The sequence below is a fragment of the Leptodactylus fuscus genome, chromosome 8 (genome assembly GCF_031893055.1).
Source record: "Leptodactylus fuscus isolate aLepFus1 chromosome 8, aLepFus1.hap2, whole genome shotgun sequence".
Taxonomy (NCBI): Eukaryota; Metazoa; Chordata; class Amphibia; order Anura; family Leptodactylidae; genus Leptodactylus; species Leptodactylus fuscus.
Window position 1 is genome coordinate 18166805 of NC_134272.1, and position 25134 is coordinate 18191938.

Here is a 25134-nt window from a genome sequence, read left to right on the forward strand (position 1 = left end):
TTTCCATTAAGGAATTATTTCTAATGTATAAGGTCAGTTCCACTTCTATCATGTGATTTCAGCTCATAAGACATAATAGAAAAAATTCCAACAGATTTTCTTAAAGTTTTATTTGCAAAATTTAAGAATCCCAAGGACTGACCCCCCCATCTACAAAGATTTGCTGAATGCCTCCTTGTTCTCCTCCAACCACAGCTGGAAACTCTTGGCTTTTGGGTTCAGTCTATGGGTGAGCTCCACGTCGCGGACAGGGATCGTCAGGTAGAAGCGGAACATGTTGGCCATTTCCTCTGCCCCTGGGAAGGGCAGCTTCGCATAAACATCAGGGGGCATCTGTGAGACAAGCAAGAGGTCAAGAACTACTAAGACAAGAGAAGCCATCGTTGAGCCTGCTGCAAAACATGACACCACAATTTGACTCCTCCCTTTGCACAACATCTACTACCCTATAGTAAAAATGCATTGTAATGATTTGTATTTATTCTTAGGTTGGGTTCACATCTGCAGTGGAGACTCCACCTAAAATCGGTGGAGAGAAAAGTCCTGCAGGGAGGTCTATGGGGTCTGTGGGTGGCCACAGGTAACTGCTTTTTTAGTGAAGAGGCTCTCCGTTGATCGGGTCCCCATGCGGACCCAAATGACAGAGAAACCATCTCTAGAGTGAACCTAGTGTTAGCCCTTCACATACAGTCCTATGAAAAAGTTTGGGCACCCCTATTAATCTTAATCATTTTTAGTTCTAAATATTTTGGTATTTGCAACAGCCATTTCAGTTTGATATATCTAATAACTGATGGACACAGTAATATTTCAGGATAGAAATGAGGTTTATTGTACTAACAGAAAATGCGCAATATGCATTAAACCAAAATTTGACCGGTGCAAAAGTATGGGCACCTCAACAGAAAAGTGACATTAATATTTAGTACATCCTCCTTTTGCAAAGATAACAGCCTCTAGTCGCTTCCTGTAGCTTTTAATCAATTCCTGGATCCTGGATAAAGGTATTTTGGACAAACAATTCAAGTTCAGTTAAGTTAGATGGTCGCCGAGCATGGACAGCCCGCTTCAAATCATCCCACAGATGTTCAATGATATTCAGGTCTGGGGACTGGGATGGCCATTCCAGAACATTGTAATTGTTCCTCTGCATGAATGCCTGAGGATTTGGAGCGGTGTTTTGGATCATTGTCTTGCTGAAATATCCATCCCCGGCGTAACTTCAACTTCGTCACTGATTCTTGAACATTATTCTCAAGAATCTGCTGATACTGAGTGGAATCCATGCGACCCTCAACTTTAACAAGATTCCCGATGCCGGCATTGGCCACACAGCCCCAAAGCATGATGGAACCTCCACCAAATTTTACAGTGGGTAGCATGTGTTTTTCTTGGAATGCTGTTTCTTTTTGGACGCCATGCATAACGCCTTTTTTTATAACCAAACAACTCAATTTTTGTTTCCAAAATGAAGCTGCCTTGTCCAAATGTGCTTTTTCATACCTCAGGCAACTCTATTTGTGGCGTACGTGCAGAAACGGCTTCTTTCTCATCACTCTCCCATACAGCTTCTATTTGTGCAAAGTGCGCTGTATAGTTGACCGATGCACAGTGACACCATCTGCAGCAAGATGATGCTGCAGCTCTTTGGAGGTGGTCTGTGGATTGTCCTTGACTGTTCTCACCATTCTTCTTCTCTGCCTTTCTGATATTTTTCTTGGCCTGCCACTTCTGGGCTTAACAAGAACTGTCCCTGTGGTCTTCCATTTCCTTACTATGTTCCTCACAGTGGAAACTGACAGGTTAAATCTCTGAGACAACGTTTTGTATCCTTCCCCTGAACAACTATGTTGAACAATCTTTGTTTTCAGATCATTTGAGAGCGGGCTGTCCATGTTCGGCGACCATCAAACTTAACTGAACTTGAATTGTTTTGTAGAAAGAAATGGTCCAAAATACCTTCATCCAGGATCCAGGAACTGATTAAAAGCTACAGGAAGCGACTAGAGGCTGTTATCTCTGCAAAAGGAGGATCTACTAAATATTAATGTCACTTTTCTGTTGAGGTGCCCATATTTTTGCACCGGTCAAATTTTGGTTTAATGCATATTGCGCATTTTCTGTTAGTACAATAAACCTCATTTCAATCCTGAAATATTACTGTGTCCATCAGTTATTAGATATATCAAACTGAAATGGCTGTTGCAAACACCAAAATATTTAAAACTAAAAATGATTAAGATTAATAGGGGTGCCCAAACTTTTTCATAGGACTGTATATGCAATGATACATTGTCCCCCAACCTCAAACATGAGGGGTGATGTCACAGAGTGCCCATCTAGGGCTGATGTCCTCACCTTGGCATCTTTGATGACCTTGCCGGAGACTTTGGACATAATCTCTGCATACTGCGCCACTGTCAGTTTCTCTGCGCTGAGTCCGATGTTCTTCCCTATATATTCCTTTGGATTCTTCAGGATGCTGAGAACTGCTGGTCCCATATCAGACACAGAGATCCCATCCATCGGGACATCACACATGGGAAGTACTGCAAGGAAAATGAAGGGTTACTAAAAAAGTCAAATTTTTCCCACAGCAGCCAATCACAGGCCTTGATTTATATTTTCAGTGCAGTTTCCAATTTGAAAGCTAAGCTGTGATTGGTCGCTGTGGCCAATAACCCTGAGACCTGTTACATGATACATGTGCTTTAGTCTTACCCAGGTTGTAGTGGTCGCCATCCTTCGATTTCTGTGGTTTGCACACATTTAGGAAATTCTCAAAGTAGAAGGAAACTCTGACACTGGTCATGGGGCAGGAAATCTCCCGGAAATATTCCTCTACTACTCCTTTACTATCAAAATGTAAAACTTCCAACTTCCCCCCTGTCAACTTTTTGACGTTCTCCAGTCCGCTGAAGACCACATGCTGCAGGCCCTGGCGCTTACACAAATCTGCAATAGTTTTTCCCTGTAACACATAAAATTCTACTGTGATCTCATGTTGAAGACAATATAGGGGAGGTCATGAAGGATGAGGGGTCACTCTTCCAACATCACCAAAAACAGGTCTCAGTTACTAAGGTTGACCTATTGCATCCGGTACAGGACTATCAAGTGTCCAAATGTCATCTGAGGTCTGATTATTACATATCAGTATTTACCTCCCTCCATAAGGGCTTCAGCTATGGTATTTTCAGATCAGCCCATACATTTTACCTTCATAAAGTGTAACCTATATATGGTATACATGATTTCTGTCTCACATAGTATACAAATTACATAGTACAACCTGATTGCTTTGGCAATATTGTGACCTTGTCGTCACTTCTGGTATTGTATTTTTAAATACGTTCTTTGCAGTTTTTTCAGTGGTTTTCTTTCCCCTTCCCAATATTTTATAGTGATTCTCTGACTGTAAATCTTACCTGTTTCACCTCCTTCTCCTTACTGAAGTGATCGAAGAAGTTGGTGACCACGAACGCTCCATAGGCGCCGGTCAGTGCGGCCTCCAGGCTCTTCTCATTGTCCATGTCTGCGGACATGACCTCAGCTCCGGCCTCCTTAAGCTTCACAGCTGCTGGTTTACAGGGATCGCGAGTCACTGCCCTGACTGCAAAGCTGCAATCCTTTAAGAGGGCACCAACAACCGAACCCCCCTGAGACCCTGAAATGAAAAAAAATACATATGGAATTGATATTTGTACAATATAGGTCAAGAAGCAAATTCAATATTTTAGGATTATTTTATTTAGAACTGCCTGACTATCCACAATATCTTTAGGATTTACCCAAGTACAATATCAATTCTACCCAGTTTATTATTAGGCTCCTCTCACCGTAGCTCCTGTATTCTAGTCATAGACGCTCACGCAGGACTTGTTATACAAACTTGTATAATCCAAAAATTCTGCATGTCCTATGAAGCTGTCCTTTAAATGAGGCTCTATAGGTAGCAACAATTTATATATATGGCCCCTGCCAGAATCCTACTGCAATGCCTAAGGGGACCCCAGAAATATTAACAACACTCGGAGACCGAGAGGAGATACCAACATAAAAAACACTGTTACTTACCTCTCCCTGGCATCGCTATACTCCTCTGTGCTGTCGGCCATCTTCAATGACGTCTGGGACATCACATGACCCGGGAAACAGGCCACGGTCATGTGATGTCAGGGACGTCAAAGAAGTAGGCCCGAAGCCTGTCTGGAACCTGGAAAGGTAAGTAACACTGCTTTTTATGTTCCCTTACCTCTTCTGGGCCTCCAATCGTTATACTCGGGGGTCTGAAAAGACCGCCCCGAGCATAATAATAGTGTTTGTGGGGCACACGGCATCACTTACCTATCCTGGCCCCTGCCAGGATCGGTAAGTAAATAGGGCTCGTTATCGGCTGGAGTAACTCGTCGGTAATGGCCTATTAGAAAAAAAACCAAAAACTGCAGCAGTATTGGCTTTTGCCGGGCCCCTAATGTCCCGGACCCTGTGGCAGCTGCTACCCCAGTAATTACGCCCCTGGTCTGATCAAGGATTGGCTTACCATGCCCAGAAAAGATTCTCAAATTGCTACAAAACTGGTTCTGCAGTTCTATCTCAGGTAGATATGTATAAGTTTACAGGTTTGGTCCAATTAGACTCTGGGTCTTGTCACAAGAGAGCGTGATTGTTAATGGTAAGGAGATTTCTTGGCGTCTCTTGGGCTTATCTTGTGCACCCCTCTTTCCTCATGTTTTTTTTAGTATAGTGATGCAGCTTTTCACTTTAACCCTTTGCTATTATATGACGATGTGGTCTTGTTAATACAACTGCTTTGTGTTTATGTTGCATCTACTCATACTGACACATAAGCAGGAGCAGATGCCGCAGTCTCCATGTAACATTTGTTGTTTTCACTGACCCATCCATTTGAATGAATTGACGGAGAAAATAGTGAGGGATATAGGGCCTCCTTCATATTTTGCAGCATAAGGCTGTACCTGGAAGTTAGCCTGTCTGTGCTTACATTGTCTGCATATCCCCCACCCCGCAGAACCCTGGCCCTCCCCTCTTCCGTAAATAAACTTCAGACTTTGTGAGATTAACCCTTGAAGATGCAGCAGTACTATGGCAGGGATGCAGCAACCACAACAATGTTTATGTCTCCAGCCTTAAAAGCAAATGTATATCTGGGCCCCATAACTGTGAGCCACCAAGACCCAGGAGTGACTACAAGCACTGGCCCCCTATCACTGCATTCACATCATGGTCCACTGATAATACAGAAACCTGTGGCTCTCCAGGTCACAAGGGTCCCTGCACTGTTTGACTGGGACTCACCTGTGGCCCCGAACACTGTGATGATTTTCTTTGCAGCCATGATGATCAGTAGAGCCCTGGTAGAAATCAGGGTCTGTGTGTACAGGGATCAGTGTGGTCTCCTTATATTGTGCCGTACCCCAGTGACTCAGCACAAGGGGCAGGTTCTACGAGTAGAGTAGAGGGTTTAGCTTTGTTTGGAGTAGACTTTTAGCACACCCATTAATTTCACCCATAGACACAATGACAGCAAACTTTTACGCTGAAATATATAATTATGACTAGAAGTATATAATTAATATTTAAAATTATATATTTGTATTTATTTTATTTCAGGGAACAAATATTTTCCAGTCTCATCAGTTCAGTTTTTCAAAAGATGGGGCGTGAAGCCATTTTTTGTTCACTAGTTGATATTTTTTCAGCTAGCAGAAAATGAAGCATCGGCCTAGAATTGAAATGAATGGGAGGCAGAATTTTTTGCAGTCGATTCCTCAGCAAAAATGGCGCTATGTAAACTCACGCTAGGTTCTCACTAGAAGTCGGCTCTCCGTCTTTTAGGTCTTCAGAACTTTTCATAAAGTCCACAGGGGTTTTGGAAATCGACGCGCTGCGGTTTTTAGAATCCTATCCACTTTGTCTTGATTGTAAAATGCCGCGATTTTTCCCACAGCATTTAAGTGCCTTGGGGCCCTGACTTTGCAGAAACTTAGCTTTATTTTTTGCTACAGGAGTGGATTGAACAGTAGGGAAAAGTATAGAGCCAGATGACAGTAGCCACTTCAGAATCCGGTCCAAAAAAACAGCTAGCCGCGACTGGAAGCCGATGCAGTGCACCAGCATCTAGTCATGACATTCCGCTCCAGATTAGGCCCAAATGAATGGGGATAGTCAGGAGGGAGTGTTGTGAAATCTGCCTGAAGAAAGGGCATGTCGCTTTTTTCCGTGAGCGGGAACAAACCGCTCGTGGAAAAAGGAAATGAACGGCTCCCATAGATTTCAATGAGGTTTTTTTTTTTAGTTTTTTTGAGCTGGAGTTCGAGCTGGATTCCACATCAAAATATGGCAAAAAAAATAAAAAAGCTGCATTTCCGCAACATGGGGCCTCAGCCTCAAGTTGGAAAGGGCATTTCAAACAATAGGTGGCGCTGGAGCAAATTCCTCTTTCACCAATGAGGTCTTAATTGCATTTCTTAAAAACAATAAAAAGGAATGGTAACTTTTCTGGGACTCTCATTGTTTTTATTAAGAGGGGCCCCGAAGCTCAGCTTCCATACTGCCACCATGTCAGTTTATGATAAAGTTGCTTAGGCTCAGAGACTCCCATTCCCACAGCTAGTTCAGATCTAGTGTGTACAGTTTCTGAAAATTGGCAGAGAATAGGATCATGTGACCCGAGTGGCGTCCTGCCATGTAATACAGTGAATCGATGTGTGGCTAACGGAGTCAATAGACCTATAATGGTGTAATCAGAGCCTGTTTTAGACAAAATGGGGTCCTGGGCAAAATTAAAAGCGGGTCCCCATATCCTGACATACAACAGTCATATTTAGTAATTTCATGTCAGGGCTGCATTTCCAGCCACATTGATATAGTCTTAAAGATTAAAAAAAAAAAAAATTGTAGACATATACAGTTGTGAAGTCACCATATGTGTACTGCTATACTGTGGAGAATTACCACTATACCTCAACACTGACTACTTCCATCAGTTAGTCGTGCACTGCACATACTTCAATCCTAACAAGCATCAGATCAAATAAGGGATTTTTGCGTTTTTACTTTACAGTATACTGAACCATTGGTGTGTCAACATCTGAACCCCACACAGATCAGCTGGCTTCCAGGTGGCAGATGCTGCACAGCATCTATTCAAGCAATAGGAGTGGTGCTGCAATTACCCAGAACCACCACGATACAGTGGATGGCGCTGTTCTGCTCCTCCTATTACTTGAATAGTAGTGGTGCTGCATCCTGTCCAGTAGCAGCTTTCATAACCAAGAGGCAACTAGAACAGTTGGCCCTGACAGATCAGACTGATGTCCTGTGGATAGACTGGTGTCAAAAATCAGTTATCACGCCCCGTCCCATCTTCTAACTAGTCATCTGTTACAACAAGGATGTTATAGCTCCCTGCTTTAACAGATCTCCCTAGTATTGTTGTGCATAGCATGCCAATACATTTGTTATCAAGGCTGCCCCGATCCGGATCACCAGATGAAACGTCTGTTGTTGCAGATCCTGGGACCCCTGGGCATCAGCCTAGAGGTCTGACTATGTGAGCCATGACCATCACACACACCTGGCTGCCTGTGTGAAAAATTCTCCCATTCAGTGACAGCAATGGTGAAGAATAGACATGCAAAGGGTGCCATTTATCAAAACCATATACAAGCCCTGTTAGCCATAGCAACCAATCAAAGCACAGCTTTCGTTTTTCTAGGGCAGTTTAGAAAATGAAAGCCGAGCTCTGATTGGTTGCTATGAGTAACAAGACCAGATCTGATAAGAGGCCTACAGAAAAATGACAAAATTGTTCTCCTGCTTAACGTAAAGGAGAATTCCGGCTAAAATAAAGGGGAAGGTTGTTCCAGAGCTGTATAAAGTGCTTGGATGCCGACTAAATATCCAGTGTCAGGGTTCCCATTTCTACAGCCAATCCAGACACAGAATGAGGGCGAGCTTGTTATACAGTATACAGAGTCCTGGGTATTGGCAGAAAATAGGATCACATAACAGACAGCGGTGTGACATAATCCACTGCATTGAAGTGTGATTTATGAATATAATAGTCTGTATAATAGAATATGGTTAGTTATAACTGTGGGCCCTTGTTGCCCAGCGTCAGCCGACCCCTGCGACACATTTAACACATACGACTTCGTCAGAATTTAGAATTATTTTATTAACTTCTAATATAGAAAAATAAATCCAATTCTGTCTTTAACAAGTATGCTCCACAAAGTGAAGTGCACCTTCAAGAGAACCTGAGTAAGGGGAAAAAGTAGAGTATTGGCGTATGGCAACAAGGTAGTCTCGGAAATGAGACCTGGCATGTGATTGGTTACATGGGTTTCGTCATGCACTGGTTTTGTTGCTTCAGCCCCAATGCTCAATGCATTGTACAGTCTTTTCACGCTTTTTTGTAAGCGACATCATAAATGACCTCCATGTTGTTGAAGGAATCCTTGTTCTTCTCGACCCATTGCTCCAGTGTCATTGTCTTGGGGTTGAGCTTTAAGGTGAGCTCCACGTTCCGGTCAGGATTCATCCTGTAAAAACGAAACATGTTGGCCAGTTCTCCCGAACCGGGGAAGTCAAGTTTCTCGTACTCTTCAGGGGTGACCTATGGGTAAAATTGACAGGGTTAAAGGGGTTGTCCCATCACAAGGATCCTATCTATACTGCTTGTTAATGTGAATGTAAGACTTTTCCTAAATACATTGCTTCAGCAAAACTGCTTTGTTTGTCCACCATTTACTTTATTCATTTTTTGGGACACATCCCTTGACTTATCTGGTCATAAGTCAAGAGATGTATCTGCCTGCTCTGAAGGGGGAGGGAGGAGGGGCTAAGTGCACGGGAGCGAGCCTGGAGGGGGGTAGTTTACAATTTATTTTTTTTGGGGGGGGGGGGCGGCGCGGGAGGAGGGGCCACCAATACAGACCCGGCATCCGCTGTAATAGAGAGGCGGAGGCTGGGGAGTGTATACGTCAGCACAGGTGAAGCCAGCAGCGGCAGGAGTGATGCTGATATTCCGGAGGGGAGGGAGGAGCAGAATAGCAGCATCGCTCCTGCCGCTGCTGGCTTCACCTGTACCGGCGTCTACACTCCCCGGCATCCGCCTCTCTATTACAGCAGATGCCGGGTCTGTATTACATTGTGAAGGCTGTATGTCCGATGCCTAGTGCATCGGCAGCGCACACGCAGGGCCAGCGGCATAGAAGCGAAGACTTCTCACCGCTGGCTTTGCATATGTAACCCCACCCACCAATGACGCAACAAAGCCAGAAGACAGAAGAATTTACTGCAGCGAAGACTAGCGAGTATGCGACGTGGGAATACCCCTTTAAGGTAATCTTCTACCAAATTAAAGGGACCCTGTATCCACAATTTGCCGTGTAGCCGAATACAGTCTATTGCTCCCTTGTATCCACCATTTCAGGGCTGCTTGTAGGGTTTTTCTATGAGGAGAGTGCAGAAGACTGCACCAGCCACTTCACACAGAGATCCTGCAGCCTGAGAGCAAATAGAATCCAGCTGACTTGCAGCTCTGGTTGTGATTGGAGTGATCCAGTCTATGTTACATTACAAAATGTTAGAATAAAGTAGAGGTGAAAACTTGTAGAGACGCTTGTCTAGTGAAGTCTACAAGAAGGTTATGGAGCAACGTGGCTGACATTATGGGGAAGGGTCCAAAGCTTGTGATGGTGGAGCTTACATGTAAAATAATCTGCCATGGTGAGGTGTGATCATTCATCGAAGCAGCAACTGTCTAATCCCATAACCAGTCTCACCTTGGCGTCTTTGATGTCCTTGTTGAGAACTCTGGATAATACGGCAGCATACTCCTCCACAGTCAGCTTCTGTGCGCTGAGTCCAATGTCCTTACCAATGTACTCCGATGGAGATTTCAGGATGCTGACAACCACACCCCCCAAATCTGTCAAAGACATCCCATCTAGGGGATCATCACCCATCGGGATAGCTGCAAAGACAATGAGAGTCAGAATATAAGGCCCTGAAAGTTTGTTACATTGTGTCAGTGCATGTAAAATGTATAATGTAGTGTAGTTGGTTTATCTCACAGGATTGTGTAGACTGGATACAACTGTAACAAAGCCTCAGCTGTGAAGTTTAAGCTCTGAATGTATATAAGCACATACTTTCCCCAATTCTGAAGCAGTGATCTTGAAACCTGTACACATTTTAGATAAGATACTCCAAATACATCCAGAGCTGTATTCACAGTTCTGGTTCCGATGACCATTAGGATTCAGGGCGTTATAGGTCACTGCTGCGGTCCAAAGTATTTACAGACTACAGTGAAGAGTTGCAGATACACAAGCACATTAGGCTGTATTTACTCTTTTTTTTTGTTGAAAAATCAGTTCCTTACATCTGAATGAGGCCATTACTGCAGCAGGTGCATGGATTTCTGCAAGCCCCGTTCAGATGATGGCAGAAATATTTGCAGTGTGTGAATAGACCCATAATCATGATAGTTTTTCATATTAGATCAAAGGCACATATGAAATGTGATTGAATATCAGCTACGATTTGGAATGGACTTTGAATACAGCTCTGGATGTGACTGGAGTACGACATGGCAAGATGAAAAACACTAAACATTGCTTCTGCTTCTCTGGCCACATGACATCACATTGGATGATTGTGGCTCAATGCCAGGATGTGAATAAGCCTGAGCTGTAATACCAAGCACAGCCACTACAATGTATGGTAGGTCTTAAGTCAGCGGTTCTCAACCTGTGGGTCGCGACCCCAGCGGGGGTCGAACGACCAAAACACAGGGGTCGCCTAAAGCCATCGGAAAATACATATTTCCGATGGCTTTAGCAGCTGAGAAGCCGCGCTACTGTCCACAGCAGGGAAGATCCTAGTAGGCTGAAGGACCTGAAATGATGTCACGACCATGTGATCGGACTCTGTGGGCGGAGCTATTCAGTACAGTGCCGAGTAAGGGTGCATTCACACTACGTAACGCCGGGCGTGTATGAGAGCCGTACACGTCGGCGTTACAGCAGGGCTACTGAACACTTCCCATTCACTTCAATGGGAGCGCTAGTAAACGCCGCTGTTACGAGCGCTCCCATTGAAGTGAATGGGAAGTGTTCGGCAGTCTGCTGTAACGCCGGCGTGTACGGCTCTCATACACGCCCGGCGTTACGTAGTGTGCATGCACCCACAGGAAGAGCCAGCTGCAGTGAATGGAGACTGGAAGGTAAGATGGAGAGTGTGTGGGGGGGGGGGGGGGGGAGGAGGAGGAGGTGCAGGTTGTGTGTGAGTAAGATGGGGGGGGGGGTGTTCAGGTTGTGTGTGAGCATGATAGAGGGGTTCAGGCTGTGTGTGAGTATGATAGTGGGGTACAGGCTGTGTGCGAGCATGATAGGGGGGGTTCAGGCTGTGTGCGAGCATGATAGTGGGGTTCAGACTGTGTGTGAGAATGATAGAGGGGTTCAGTCTGTGTGTGAGCAAGATGGGGGGTGTTTCAGAATACATAATGCATATCAGGTATTTAAATTCCGAATCATAATTGTAGCAAAATTAAGGCCCATTTACACGGGCACAGAGGGGGCAGATTATACCGCGAAATCCACGTCATAATCCGCCCCCTCACAATGGAGGTCTATTTAGACCGCCAGGCTAAAAAAGCGGGCTGCCCTTCAGGCGGATTCCGCGTCTCGGTGAGCCATGGCGTCCACCTGGCGTACGCAACCTCCGAAGTCGGCCCGTTAATTTGAGCCGACTCCGGGGGGAAGCCGTGGCAAGCGTGTTTTGACCCGAGTGTGATTGAGGCGCCCTGCGTCACTCTTAGTGCCTAAATCCGCTATACCACCCCCTGTGTGAACTAGCCTTTACAGTTATGAAGTAGCGACCAAAATTATTTTTTGGTTTGGGGTCACCACAACATGAGGAACTGTATTGCGGGGTCACGGCATTAGAAAGGTTGAGAACCACTGTCTTAAGTAGTGCAGAGGCTGCAGCGGTCAAACAGCAGATCAATGGAGGTGCCCGGTGTCAGACCCCCCCACCAATCTGATATTGATTACTTATCCTACAGATATCACAGAGCCTTCAACCTCCTTTAATACAAGGCCAGAACATGTCTTGTACCTAAAGAGTAGCCATCTCTGTCCTTGTTCTTCTGGGGCTTGAAGTAGCTCAGCAGGGACTCGTAGTAACAGGGAAGCCGGACGCTGACCATGGGTACCCCGATCTCTCTGAAGTATTCCTCAACCTCCCCTTTTCCATCAAAATGGGGCACCTCCAGCTTCCCCTCAGTCAGTTTCTTCACATTCTCCCGGCCACTGAAGATCACAATCTGTAAGTCAAGATACTTGGCCATATCTGCAACTCGTTTACCCTGGAGGGAGGGAAAAATTAAAAATAAAAATCTGCCTTGTTACATAAAGTTACATCATCCACTGCTCACTGTAGTTCAGGTATTTAATTCCTGAAACAGGTGGCTCAGGATGAACAGCAATTCAAGACTAAACCAAATAAACGAATGCTGGTTGGCTCATTTGTGAGCAATGCAATATGTATGTGGCTGTAATCCAATGGGGTGATCGGATTAATGGCTCTCCGTACCTGAGCGATCTCTCTCTCCGTGCTGTAATACTCCCAGTAGCTGGTGACCACAAATGCCCCATAAGCTCCGGCCATTGCAGCCTCCAGACTCTTCTCATCGTCCAGATCTCCATACACGACCTCCGCTCCGGCCTCCTTCAGCTTCACAGATTGTCGTTTGCTGGTGTCTCGGGTCACTGCTCTAACCTCATAGGTGCCATCGTCCAGGAGAGCGGCGGCGACTGAGCCACCCTGAACTCCTGCCAAGAGAGGAGGAACACAACAACCTTAAATGTATTGCAAATACCCCATTTGTAGGTACAGGGCTTTGGGGCAGCTGGTGTCAAATATGTGACGTCTCCAAAACTGAGAAAGGAACAAACAGCAGTACAGAGAATCCAATGTGAACCGAGCAGCACATGAGGTGTTCCACTGTAAGTACTGACACGTACCGGGTCCTATTTTGCCCAGGAGCAAAGCCTGAGCTATTTGTGAAAACAACAGCCCCAGGAATATAAGGCAGCCATGATAAACCAGTTACACCTGATTTTTCTTAGTACAGTCATGTGAATATGGCCTTGGGCTTTATTGACAGATGTGAATAGGCCCTTAGGGTCGGTTCACATTAGCGTATGTATTCCATCCGGTTAGAATCCACATGGAACACAATTGCAAGCACTGTAAAACTACATGGACCCCATAGACTATAATGGGGTTTGTGTCCTTGCAACGCACAAATGATTGGTTTGGGCAGTGCGTGGTAAGCACACAGGCCCCATTATAGACTATGGGGTCCATGTGCTTTAACTGCTCACCACTTGCAGTTGCGTTGGTATTCCGTTCAGGAGTTGGGGGGTTCTCATGCAGACAGAATCCAAACACTAATGTGAACCAGGGGTCACTGTACATTCACACCTGATGTGGTGTCCATCATTTTGATAACATACAAATGGACTGCCAAAATAGACACCTAGTACAACAGACTATAACTGGGTCCATTGTTTTTCAATTAAAATACAGCAAAAAAATGGTTTGCATGTGGAACTATTCCATCTGGCGATTTTGTGTGGACACCGCTACATTGCAAATTAGATGTGAATGCAGCTTTGGGGCACTTCTATTTTCTAGAACATAAGCTCAAACTTAGATTTCTACTACAGATAGTAGGAAAAAAGTTCTGGTGCACATTAAAGGGTTACAGAAACTCCTGCAGATTTTTAGGAGATTTAAGTGCAGACCTAGGCCTCAGAGCACAATAAACTCCAAGATGGATCATACCCCAGAAATGTGACCGCCATACCGAGCACTGCTGACAGGTGGAGGACCTAGAAGAAAGCACTCAAGAGACCCCACCATTATCTCCAGACACCACCGCCTGCAGGGATAATAAAGTGCATAACTCTCCCCATCTACAGGCCATCACCTCCTCAGCACTCACCTGTGGCTCCAAAGACTACAAACACTTTCTTCTCAGCCATGGCCGTTGTTGGCTACAGCTCAAGGTTCTCAACTGGAATACAGCCCAGTGCAGAGTTGAGTATATATACAAGGAAGCCCCGGCCCACTCCCCTCCCCTCAATCTTGGGGATCCTACCAAATCTCATTGTGTCTCAGCACTAATCTACACAATACACAACCAAATCATTTGGGGATAAGGACCCCATAGGAAAACCAGCCCTCTGTCCCAAGACTCTGCACCCGCCTTGTTCACCGGGCAGTCAGCAGACAGTCACACATGGTCTTTTCACTTTATATATTAACTTCAGATGAAGGATCTACTAGTGAAAATGTCAGATTTAGATCAAAACTCATACAAGTAGTCTGGAAACAGGTCTATGCACTGCCGCATGCTTTTATATCAATAGCTCAGGGCTTTCTGGTTCATGAATAGAATGTCAGGATGGCAGTGAGGACTGACATGAGCACCAAGAGAACAATATGTGTGAGTGAGCTTATATAGAACGTTCTGGGTCAGTGAAAAGCTGGGTGTCAGTTCATATAAATGGTGAATATTCAAAGAAAATGACTAGGAGAGATTTGCACACTGTGCCCCGTGGTCATGTGTTAAATGCAATGCAGCGGGATTAATATGATCATTGGATTATAGACTAGACCGATACTAACAGCAAAGATTGTGATTATTCGTGAGCCATGATGTCATAGATATGACCCAGAGTGACATCACGAGATAGGACAGCACGGCTGCAGGTGGAAATGAGAAATCTCCCACTGACGGAGTATTAGCAGAGAATATGATCACATGACCTGAACAGCGTCCAGCCGTGTAATCCGCTGTATTGACATGTGGATTAAAGTGTTACGTTATATAATAGAGTGTATAACAGTGTATAATTGTGTAATCCTCCGCACCTGCTGCCTCATACAGGTGGAATAGGATATCCTAGTCTGCCTACAGGGAAACTAAGGCCCCACGGGCCGTAATTGTAGCGCTAAAGCGCTGCGGAAAGAACCGCTGCGCGATCGATTCCTCCACGGACTTTCTCTTCCCATTATATCTACGGGAAAGCCGCCGGCGTTTCCGTAGATATAATTCACATGCTGTGATTTGCAAAGCCGCAACGGTGCGATTTCTTCCGCAAAGTGGGCATGGGATTCGCATGAATACCATCCCCTTTGCTTGCACTGTAAAACGCCGTGATTTTTCCCGCAGCATCTCCACTGCAGGCAAATCGCGGGGTTTACGTCCTGTGGGGCCCCGGCCTAAGGGCAAATTCACACAGGGTTTTTGGGTCAGAATTTTGAGGCCGTATCCGCCTCAAAATCTCGACCAAAAAGATGGCTGCCATTGAAATCAATGGGAGACGGTCAGGTATTTTTTCCGAGAGCCATTTGTTCCGGGTCCTGGAAAAAAAGAAGCAAGATGCTCATTCTTCAGGCTGATTCGCCTTGCAATTCGGCCTGAAGACACTCCCTCCACCCGACTAGGCCCATTCATTGAGCCTAATCCGGAGCGGAGTGCGCGACTGGATGTCATTCATTCATTCGCGGCTACCTTCGCGGCCACCCGTCCGCCTCAGGTTCCGGACCAAAAAACCCTGTGTGAACTTGCTCTAAGGCTTAGGGTAAGTTCATATGGGTTTTTTGGTCCAGAACCTGAGGCGGGGAGGCAACTCAAGACAACAATCTTTGCTTCAGCCGTCCACAGAATGTCTCTCAATTGGGCTTTAGTCTCTAGAACACTCTCAGGAACACTGCCGCTTTTTCCTGTAAGTCTCTGCAGTGCTTCAGGCCTTCTACTGCGCACTAAGTCAGAAATAGCCTCTAACAGGTCCTCACATCACAGAATCTGGGCCCAAACTGGCTGCTCTGGGCTTGCTACTCCACGTCACTTGCTTTGGTCCGCACCATTCAGCAGGATGAAACACGGAAATTATTGTCTCTCGCATTATTACAGTCCTAGGCAATAATTCCTCACACCAATAGGTGGCAGCAAAATTACAGAAAAATGGGGAAGGGTCACCTGACTCCTACATCTGCACGAATCATACAGTGAACAGCGGTGCTTGCAGTACTTTTCTCTCTGCATGATTTGTGCGGACACCGCACAGAAAACACACTGACCCCATTATAGTCTATATAGTCATTATAGCTCTCCATAATGCTGCACCTCCCTACATTGCGTCCCTCACTTCTGTCTATCGCCCAACCCGTGCTCTCCGTTCACTCAATGACCTAACACTTACATCCTCTATTATCTGAACCTCCCACTCCGCATACAAGACTTCTCCTGAGTTGCACCACCATGAAAAATGAACGAGAATGGGTGGAGTCAACATGAAGTGGGCGGAGCAATATTTGCTGCAGTGCGCTGCGAGCGCGCCGCACATTTTGTTCCTCGTTCTGCTCTTCATAAGCTGGGAGGTATGCAACTCTCCCGAAATTTCAAAAAGGCTCCCAGAAAAAGGGTGACCTCCCATACTCCTGTAAGAGCAGGCAAATTCCACATGCCCTAGAAGTCATCTTATATGTGCCTTGGGCTCTTTATTACTGTCATAATCGAAAGAGGAACGTAGCCACCTCATTTTGTCCCCATGTCATAAGAAAGGGGGCCTGGCAATGTACAAGAGGGGGCATGTCATTGCCCAGAAGGGGCATGGCTGTAGCTTATACCTGTATTAAGTGTACCATCAAAGCATCAATGTGGCCTTTAAGGGATTATTTCTAATGTATAAGGTCAGTTCCACCTCTATCATGTGACTTCAGCTCATAAGAAATAATAAAAAAAATTCCAACAGATTTTCTTAAAGTTTTATTTGCAAAATTTAAAAATCCCCAGTACTGACCCACTATCTACTAGGCTTTGCTGAACGCCTCCTTGTTCTCCTCCAACCACTGCTGGAAACTCTTGGCTTTTGGGTTCAGTCTATGGGTTAGCTCCACGTCGCGGTCAGGGATCGTCAGGTAGAAGCGGAACATGTTGGCCATTTCCTCTGCCACTGAGAAGGGCAGCTTCGCATAAACATCAGGGGGCATCTGTGAGACAAGCAAGAGGTCAAGAACTACTAAGACAAGAGAAGCCATCGTTGAGCCTGCTGCAGAATATGATGCCACAATTTGACTCCTCCCTTTGCGCGGCACCTACTACCCTATAGTAAAAATGCATTGTAATGATTTGTATTTATTCTTAGGTTGGGTTCACAACTGCAGTGGAGACTCCACCTAAAATCAGTGGAGAGAAAAGTCCTGCACAGAGGTCTATGGGTGGCCACAGGTAACTGCTTTTTTAGTGGAAAGGCTCTCTGTTGATCGGGTCCCCATGTGAATGATGGAGAGACCATCTCTAGAGTGACCCTAGTGTTAGCCCTTCACATATATGTAATGATACATTGTCCCCAACCCCAAACATGAGGGGTGATGTCACAGAGTGCCCATCTAGGGCTGATGTCCTCACCTTGGCATCTTTGATGACCTTGCCGGAGACTTTGGACATAATCTCTGCATACTGCGCCACTGTCAGTTTCTCTGCGCTGAGTCCGATGTTCTTCCCTATATATTCCTTTGGATTCTTCAGGATGCTGAGAACTGCTGGTCCCAGATCGGACACAGAGATCCCATCCATCGGGACATCACACATGGGAAGTACTGCAAGGAAAATGAAGGGTCACTAAAAAAGTAACATTTTTCCCACAGCAGCCAATCACAGGCCTCGTTTTATATTTTCAGTGCAGTTTCCAATTTGAAAGCTGAGCTGTGATTGGTCGCTGTGGCCAATAACCCTGAGACCTGATACATGTGCTTTAGTCTTACCGAGGTCGTAGTGGTCGCCATCCTTTGATTTCTTTGGTTTGCAGCCAGTTAGGAAATTCTCAAAGTAGAAGGAAAGTCTGACACTGGTCATGGGGCAGGAAATCTCCCGAAAATATTCCTCTATTTCTCCTTTACCGTCAAAATGTAGGACTTCCAACTTCCCCCCTGTCAACCTTTTGACGTTCTCCAGTCCGCTGAAGACCACATGCTGCAGGCCCAAGCGCTTACACAAATCTGCAATAGTTTTTCCCTGTAACACATAAAATTCTACTGTGATCTCATGTTGAAGACAATATAGGGGAGGTCATGAAGGATGAGGGGTCACTCTTCCAACATCACCAAAAACATGTCTCAGTTACTGAGGTTTTCCTATTGCATCCTGTACAGGACTATCAAGTGTCCAAATGTCATCTGAGGTCTGATTATTACATATCAGTATTTACCTCCCTCCATAAGGGCTTCAGCTATGGTATTTTCAGATCAGCCCATACATTTTACCCTCATAAAGTGTAACCTATATATGGTATACATGATTTCTGTCTCACATAGTATACAAATTACTTAGTACAATCATGCACTAACCTGATTGCTTTGGCTCCACCTTGTGTTCACTTCTGGTATTGTATTTTTAATACGTTTTCTTTGCAGTTTACCTTTCCCCCTTCCCAATATTTTATAGTGATTCTCTGACTGTAAATCTTACCTGTTTCACCTCCTTCTCCTTACTGAAGTGATCAAAGAAGTTGGTGACCACGAACGCTCCATAGGCTCCACTCAGTGCGGCCTCCAGGCTCTTCTCATTGTCCATATCTGCGGCCACGACCTCCGCTCCGGCCTCCTTCAGCTTCACAGCTGCTGGTTTACTGGGATCGCGAGTCACTGCCCTGACTGCAAAGGTGCAATCCTTTAAGAGGGCGCCAACAACCGAACCCCCCTGAGACCCTGAAATTAAAAAAATACATATGGAATTGGTATTTGTACAATATAGGTCAAGAAGCAAATTCAATATTTTAGGATTATTTTATTTAGAACTGCCTGACAATCCATAATATCTTTAGGATTTACCCAAGTACAATATCGGGAGAACAGACTGTGCCAACACTGTGCCCAGGGGGCCCTGGAAGACAAGACCCATTTCCTGCTTCACTGCACCAAATACTCAGCTGTGAGGGCCGTCTACTTCCAAAGACTCTCTGCCCACATCCCAGACTTCACATCTGCAGATGAGAAGAGGAAACTCTACATCCTACTGGGAGAAGTGAGTCCATGGTGGAGATCGCTGCCCAATATGTGTCCACCTGCCACCAACTGAGGGGAAGATGAGACCCCCAAGGACTATTATACTCCAAATCACCCACCCACCCAAGAACTATTATACTTCAATCAAGCACCCATCCACCCCCTGAGGTGTTGTGACAGTGGTTACGTGAGGGCACACACATGGTAAACAGGACGGCCCAGCCAGACCACCGATAGAGAAGGTTTGCTCCACCAACCAGCATGAGCAGATCCTGCAGTTTCCATGTGACAGTTGTTGTTTTCACTGACCCACTGAATTGGCCGAGCCGAGCCGCAAATACAGAGGGATATAGGGCCTCCTCCATATTTTGCAGCATAAGGCTGTACCTGCTAGTTATTTTGTGCTTACATTGTGCGCATATCCCCCACCCCGCAGAACCCTGGCCCTCCCATAAATAAACTTCAGACTTTCTGCGATATTATGCATTTCTGAAAGCAGAGCAGGACTATGGCAGGGACGCAGCAGCCATTACTTTACAAATATTTATGTCTGGAGCCTTAAAAGCAAAAGTATATCTGGGCCCCACAACTGTGACCAACCAAGACCCAGGAGTGACTACAAGCACTGGCCCCCTATCACTGCATTCACATCATGGCCCACTGATAATACAGAAACCTGTGGCTCTCCAGGTCACAAGGGTCCCTGCACTGTTTGACTGGGACTCACCTGTGGCCCCGAACACTGTGATGATTTTCTTTGCAGCCATGATGATCTGTAGAGCTCTGGTAGAAATCAGGGTCTGTGTGTACAGGGATCAGCGTGGTCTCCTTATACTATGCCGTACCCCAGTGACTCAGCACAAGGGGCAGGTTTTGCAAGTAGAGTAGAGGGATTAGCTTTGTTTTGAGTAGACTTTTGGCACACCCATTGCTTTGACCCACAGACCCAATGACGACATACCTTTACTCTAAAATCTGTAATTATGACTAGAATTTTCCCACATATTTCCCATTCATTTTGTAGCCATTCTTAGCTTTGGCTCAAAAAACTGCAGCAAACTCTGCAACAAAAAAAGCTGCGTTTCTGCAATGTGGGGCCTCAGCCTCAAGTAGGAAAGAGAATTTTAAAACAATAGGTGGCGCTAGAGAAAATTTGTCTTTTTCATCAATGATGTGTTAATTGTATTGCTTAACAAAAATAAAGGAATGGTAACTTTTCTGGGACTCTCATTGCTGTCTTTAATAAGAGGGGCCCCGGAGCGCAGCTTTCATACATAGTTACATAGTAGATGAGGTTGGATGAAGACATCAGTCCATCAAGTCCAACCTATAACCCTACAATCCCATGCCAATTGCCCTGGTGAATGAGAGTAGAAATATTTCTGTCGACAGCAAGAATTCCACAGTGGATTTTGCATGGTAAGTCCTGACAGTATGAAATTATCCCTTCATTAGGGCTCTTAGGGACCTGCAGAGAATGGTCATGTGACCCAAAGGTTCTCTGCACATAAAAGCATATTGACTAATATCAATGACATAATTGGCCACTAGGTAGCAGCACAGTACTGGAAATATACATAATAAAGTATATACAGTATAACTCAGGTCCGATTCTCATCTGCGTTTGGGTCATTCTATTCCCCTCTTCTGCATTTCGTGCTGAAAACGAGCAGATACCACATGGATCCCATTACAGTCTATGGGGTCCGCAGGTTTTCTTAGGTAACTGCTTTTTTATGCAGATTTAGTTTCTATTTGGGGGGTCCCCAAGCGGACTTCCCGAATGGAAACCCAGGCGCAGATGTGAACCGGGCCTTAGGAGAATCTCTAGTGCAAAAGATGCAGGGCAGAGGTCTCGGATCTGTTGTCGAGTGTCGATTTTGTTGCAGATCTGTTGTCGAGTGCCCTGCACTGTATCTGTGTCTGTGTTTGTCTATACAGTCCACAGCTTACCTATCGGTCAACCTCATAGGCCTGTAGTGTAAGAGGAAGCACCACTAAGTGTTTGATCATTGTACGTACAACCAGGAGGACCACCGTTAATCATGAGAACAGGGGCCCCTTGTACCCCCATCTGAATATAGTAGCAGTGCTGTGATGCATTGCTCCTTCAATTATCTCTATGGGACTGCCAAAGAAAATAGATTGTGCCTGTCCCATATAGTTGGTCATACAAGGAGGCGTTGCTCCATTGAGGCAGTGGTATAAGGGACACCATATGATCAGTAGGGTTCTGACTGCTGAATAGGGGATAAGTTGTAAGCAGTGACCTTATACTTCACACGTGAATCTGTATTTTACATTCTCCCTCCATGACTTGCACTATATATGAGTAATATGTGCACTGTAATCTCAGCGGCGGAGGATTTGTGCTGAATCATGGTACCTAAACAAAATATGCAAAAAAAACCCCAAAAACTGCTGACAGCAACAAAAGAATATAGCTTCATTGTGTGAGATTTTGCTGGGTCACTTCTTCTAACTACAGGAAATGAAAAAAAAAAGTTGACTAAGCCAGTGATTCTAATCCAAATGTAGTGATAATACAGTAATATACGATAGTAATAATACTATAAAATAATAGAATGTAATAATAATACAGCAATATAATGTAGTAGTAATAATACTATAAAATAATGAATCCAGTTATAAACCATAATAGTAATAATACTATAAAATACTATAGCGTAATAATAATCCAATAATAATAATATATAAAATATAGTGTAATAATAATGCAGCTATATAAAGTAGTAGTAGTAATAATTCTATAAAATAATATAGTGTAATAATAATAATAATAATAATAATAATAATAATAAAGTAATAAATCATAGTAGGAATAATAATACTATTGAATAATAGGGTCCATCTGTAATTATGTTGCAACAGGCTTTCTAATACAACTCAAAACATTCATTGAGTTGGCTTACAGCTGCGGGATAGGTGGCAGCTACGGTGTTACAGTGTTTTTTGCATCAGTTGAACAGGCTACAAGTCATCTCTTTGCCATTTGAAATAAAGCCAGCCGTTGGCGCAATATTAGTCATCTCTCCTAGGGCAAACTTTAGGATTGGGGAATACCAAAGATTTGGGATCCCAGGTATATGTTGCTTTTGGGTTTTGGAGGTCTTTTTGGAATGGGAATGGTAGAATAGTATGTCATTCCGAACATCGACCAAAAAAGACACCAATACATTATCTGGAGAGAATATTTCAGTAAATTTAATATATTTATACCCAGGATATATATTTTTTTTTTTAACGCAAATCAATAAAAATTAATTATTTTATTATTTTTGCCATTTTTTCACATAGAATTGGATTACTTGTATCTGGTAGTCCTACAGATTGTGAAAGGAGCAGCAGGGCACATGCTTGTCCACTACTCCATTCAAGCTCCTCATTGCATGGATCCCTGTAATACTGTCCCTGTCCAAGTGGACCTCGTCCTCCTACATTACTCTGCACTCCTCCTGCTAGACCTGTCCTCGCCTTTCACATTATTCTGCATGTTACCTAGTGCTCCTCGTAGGCTTGTTCTCTGCCTTCTACATTATTCTGTGCTCCTCCTCCTAGATGTGTCCTTTACCTTCTACATTACTTTACCCTCCTCCTTGTAAACCTGTCCTCCACTTTCTACAGTACTCTGTGCTTTGCCACCTCATCCCCCCCACGAGCTCCGTTTCAGGAGAAGTCTGTGACGTCTGGCTACCTCATACCTCTTGATGTTTTAGAATTTTGTGACAAGTTAGATTTTCTTTTTCCTGACATGTTTAAAATTGGCAAACTACCAATTTGGATTAAAGATGTTTTCCCATCCAGTGCGTCAGCACGTAGCCTAGAGCAGATTGGAGGCTTGTAGGAGATTGGATGCCATGGAGGCTCCTTGTACTTCACACATTGATCTGGCATGATAAGGTCATTGGACCGAAACGTCCCTGCTTAACATTGGATCAAAAGTTCATATATACCTAAATACCGTTTTTTCCATGGCGCATCAACCTATGTTACCTTCACAATAAATGTATTTGTGTATTCATCACTGAATCAAGAGTGTGCAGCAGATGATTTCTCTTTTGTGGTTGGTATTGACCTGTTGGGGACAATTTGGGTTGACCTTGAACATTTGCGTAATACTGACCCCTCCCATCTTTCTTAACATTACCTATATATGATCTGAGATAACAGTAGAATTAGTATAATATTAGTAGGATATGTGCAGTGTAATCTCAGTGATGGAGGATTTGTGCTGCATCATGGTACCCAAACAAAATAAGTAAAACAAAACTGCTGACAGGAAAAAAAATAAAATAGCTTCATTGTGTGAGATTGTGCTGGGTCACTTCTTCTAACTACAGAAAATGAAAAAAAAAATATATATATAGTGTAATAATATTCCAATAATAATAATACTATATAAAATATAGTGTAATAATAATGCAGTAATATACAATAGTAATAATAATACTATAAGATAATAGAATGTAATAATACAGCAATATCATATAGTAATAATAATACTGTAATATCATATAGTGTAATAATAATAATATATCATAGCAGTAATACTAATAATTCTCTAAAATAATATATTGTAACAATAATATACTAGTAATATACCATAGTAGTATTAATAATTAATAAGATCATGTAATAATAATCCTACTAATATGTGAATTTGGATGTTTGTTCCTCAATCACGTCTAAACGGGCGAATGGATTTGGCTCAAATTTGCCACACACATACCTTGGGTCCTGGAATGAAACATAGGCTACATGGTGTCCCCGTACAACACCCGAATTCACGGCTACACCCGGTGATTTACACTTCTGCATTCGCTGCAGGACCTGAGATGACGTCATCCCAGGCCCTTCAGCCACTCACCCAGTTGGCTGCCACTTCAGTGTGGGCGGAGCTAGTGGCCGGCCAGCGTGCACAGCATCATGGCTTCTCTAAGAAATCCATGGCGCCCAGCTGAAGCGCCTGTACTGTGAGTCGGCGAGCCATGCGTCGCCTGCTCCCCTGTATGTGCTCGCCGTGGCTCCGCACTTATCTGCCGCGGCCGGCCAGGGAATCGCCTGCAATGCCTCTGCGGCCTCTGTCTGCGGTCCCACCCAGTGTGTCGGCGCAAGGTCTGGTGAGTGCGCCATGTCATTCGGCCGCAGGAGAGGGGCTGTGAGAGCAGGGGAGTTAAGCGACTTTGAAAAGAGGAAGGTGTGCGTTGCTGAAAGAGGGGGGCTGGTTGTTAGGGGTCCATGGGTTGCCAGTCCAGTGGTGGCCATGGAAACAGGGGGAACATGGGAGCAAGAGCCAGGGGGGCCACAAAAGGGGCCACCGAGGGGGTGGCGGCGCAGGCCTTGCCAGGGCGGGGGAGTCCCAGGGACATAGGAGACAAAGGGGGCGCGGGGGCGCCCGGCCAGTAAGGGGCAAGAGTGCGAGAGACAATGGCGGCCGGGAAGAGCAAGGTGCAGCTGTTAGGTAGAGAGGCTGCGGGGGTGGTCTAGGACCATATCTGGCGGGGCCGCGTAATGGGAGGCGTTCCGGCGCACGGCGGATCACAACCAGGCGCGCAAGCGTTAATATCACCAGCTCAGCGCCAACGCTAACCCGCAGACATAGTCGCGGGTAGATGCTAGTCCAATTATAAATCACAATAGTAATAATAATACTATATAAAATAGTGTAATAATAATGCAGTAGTAAATCACAATAATAATGCTAATAATACTATAACATAATATTGTGTAATAATAATCCAGTAATATTCCATAGTAGCTATACTAATAATACTATAAAATAATATAGTGTAGTAATAATAATAAAGTAATAAATCATGGAATAATAATAGTAATAAACTGTAATAACAATACCGTAATATTCAAGGGTAGAGATATGAATTCTATAATAATATATAGTGTAATAATGCTATAAAATATAGAAATATTGTAGTACTAATAATCTAATATTCTAATAATCTAATACGTCAAAGATTCTTATCACCCAGTAGCAAAGTG

General features: G+C 44.4%; 4 protein-coding genes across 4 annotated transcripts in view; all 4 read right to left on the minus strand.

Moving 5' to 3' along the window:
• LOC142216442 (nmrA-like family domain-containing protein 1) overlaps window positions 1–25134 on the minus strand; it is a 68991-nt gene that overhangs the window by 30932 nt on the left and 12925 nt on the right. The window lies entirely within an intron of this gene.
• LOC142216445 (nmrA-like family domain-containing protein 1) lies at window positions 148–5423 on the minus strand. Its single transcript, XM_075284262.1, has 5 exons — window positions 5320–5423; window positions 3429–3667; window positions 2722–2971; window positions 2359–2549; window positions 148–333 (listed from the first exon to the last, which is right to left on the minus strand). The coding sequence occupies exons 1-5, from the start codon at window positions 5357–5359 to the stop codon at window positions 151–153; spliced, it is 903 nt and encodes a 300-aa protein (XP_075140363.1). The 5' UTR covers window positions 5360–5423; the 3' UTR covers window positions 148–150.
• Window positions 8432–14116, minus strand: LOC142216740 (nmrA-like family domain-containing protein 1). Its single transcript, XM_075284772.1, has 5 exons — window positions 14048–14116; window positions 12631–12869; window positions 12154–12403; window positions 9816–10006; window positions 8432–8644 (listed from the first exon to the last, which is right to left on the minus strand). Exons 1-5 carry the CDS (start codon window positions 14085–14087, stop codon window positions 8432–8434), a joined length of 933 nt encoding a protein of 310 aa, XP_075140873.1. The 5' UTR covers window positions 14088–14116.
• On the minus strand, window positions 16908–19970 carry LOC142216447 (nmrA-like family domain-containing protein 1). The gene is made up of 5 exons (XM_075284264.1): window positions 19844–19970; window positions 18581–18819; window positions 17878–18127; window positions 17522–17712; window positions 16908–17103 (listed from the first exon to the last, which is right to left on the minus strand). The coding sequence occupies exons 1-5, from the start codon at window positions 19881–19883 to the stop codon at window positions 16924–16926; spliced, it is 900 nt and encodes a 299-aa protein (XP_075140365.1). The 5' UTR covers window positions 19884–19970; the 3' UTR covers window positions 16908–16923.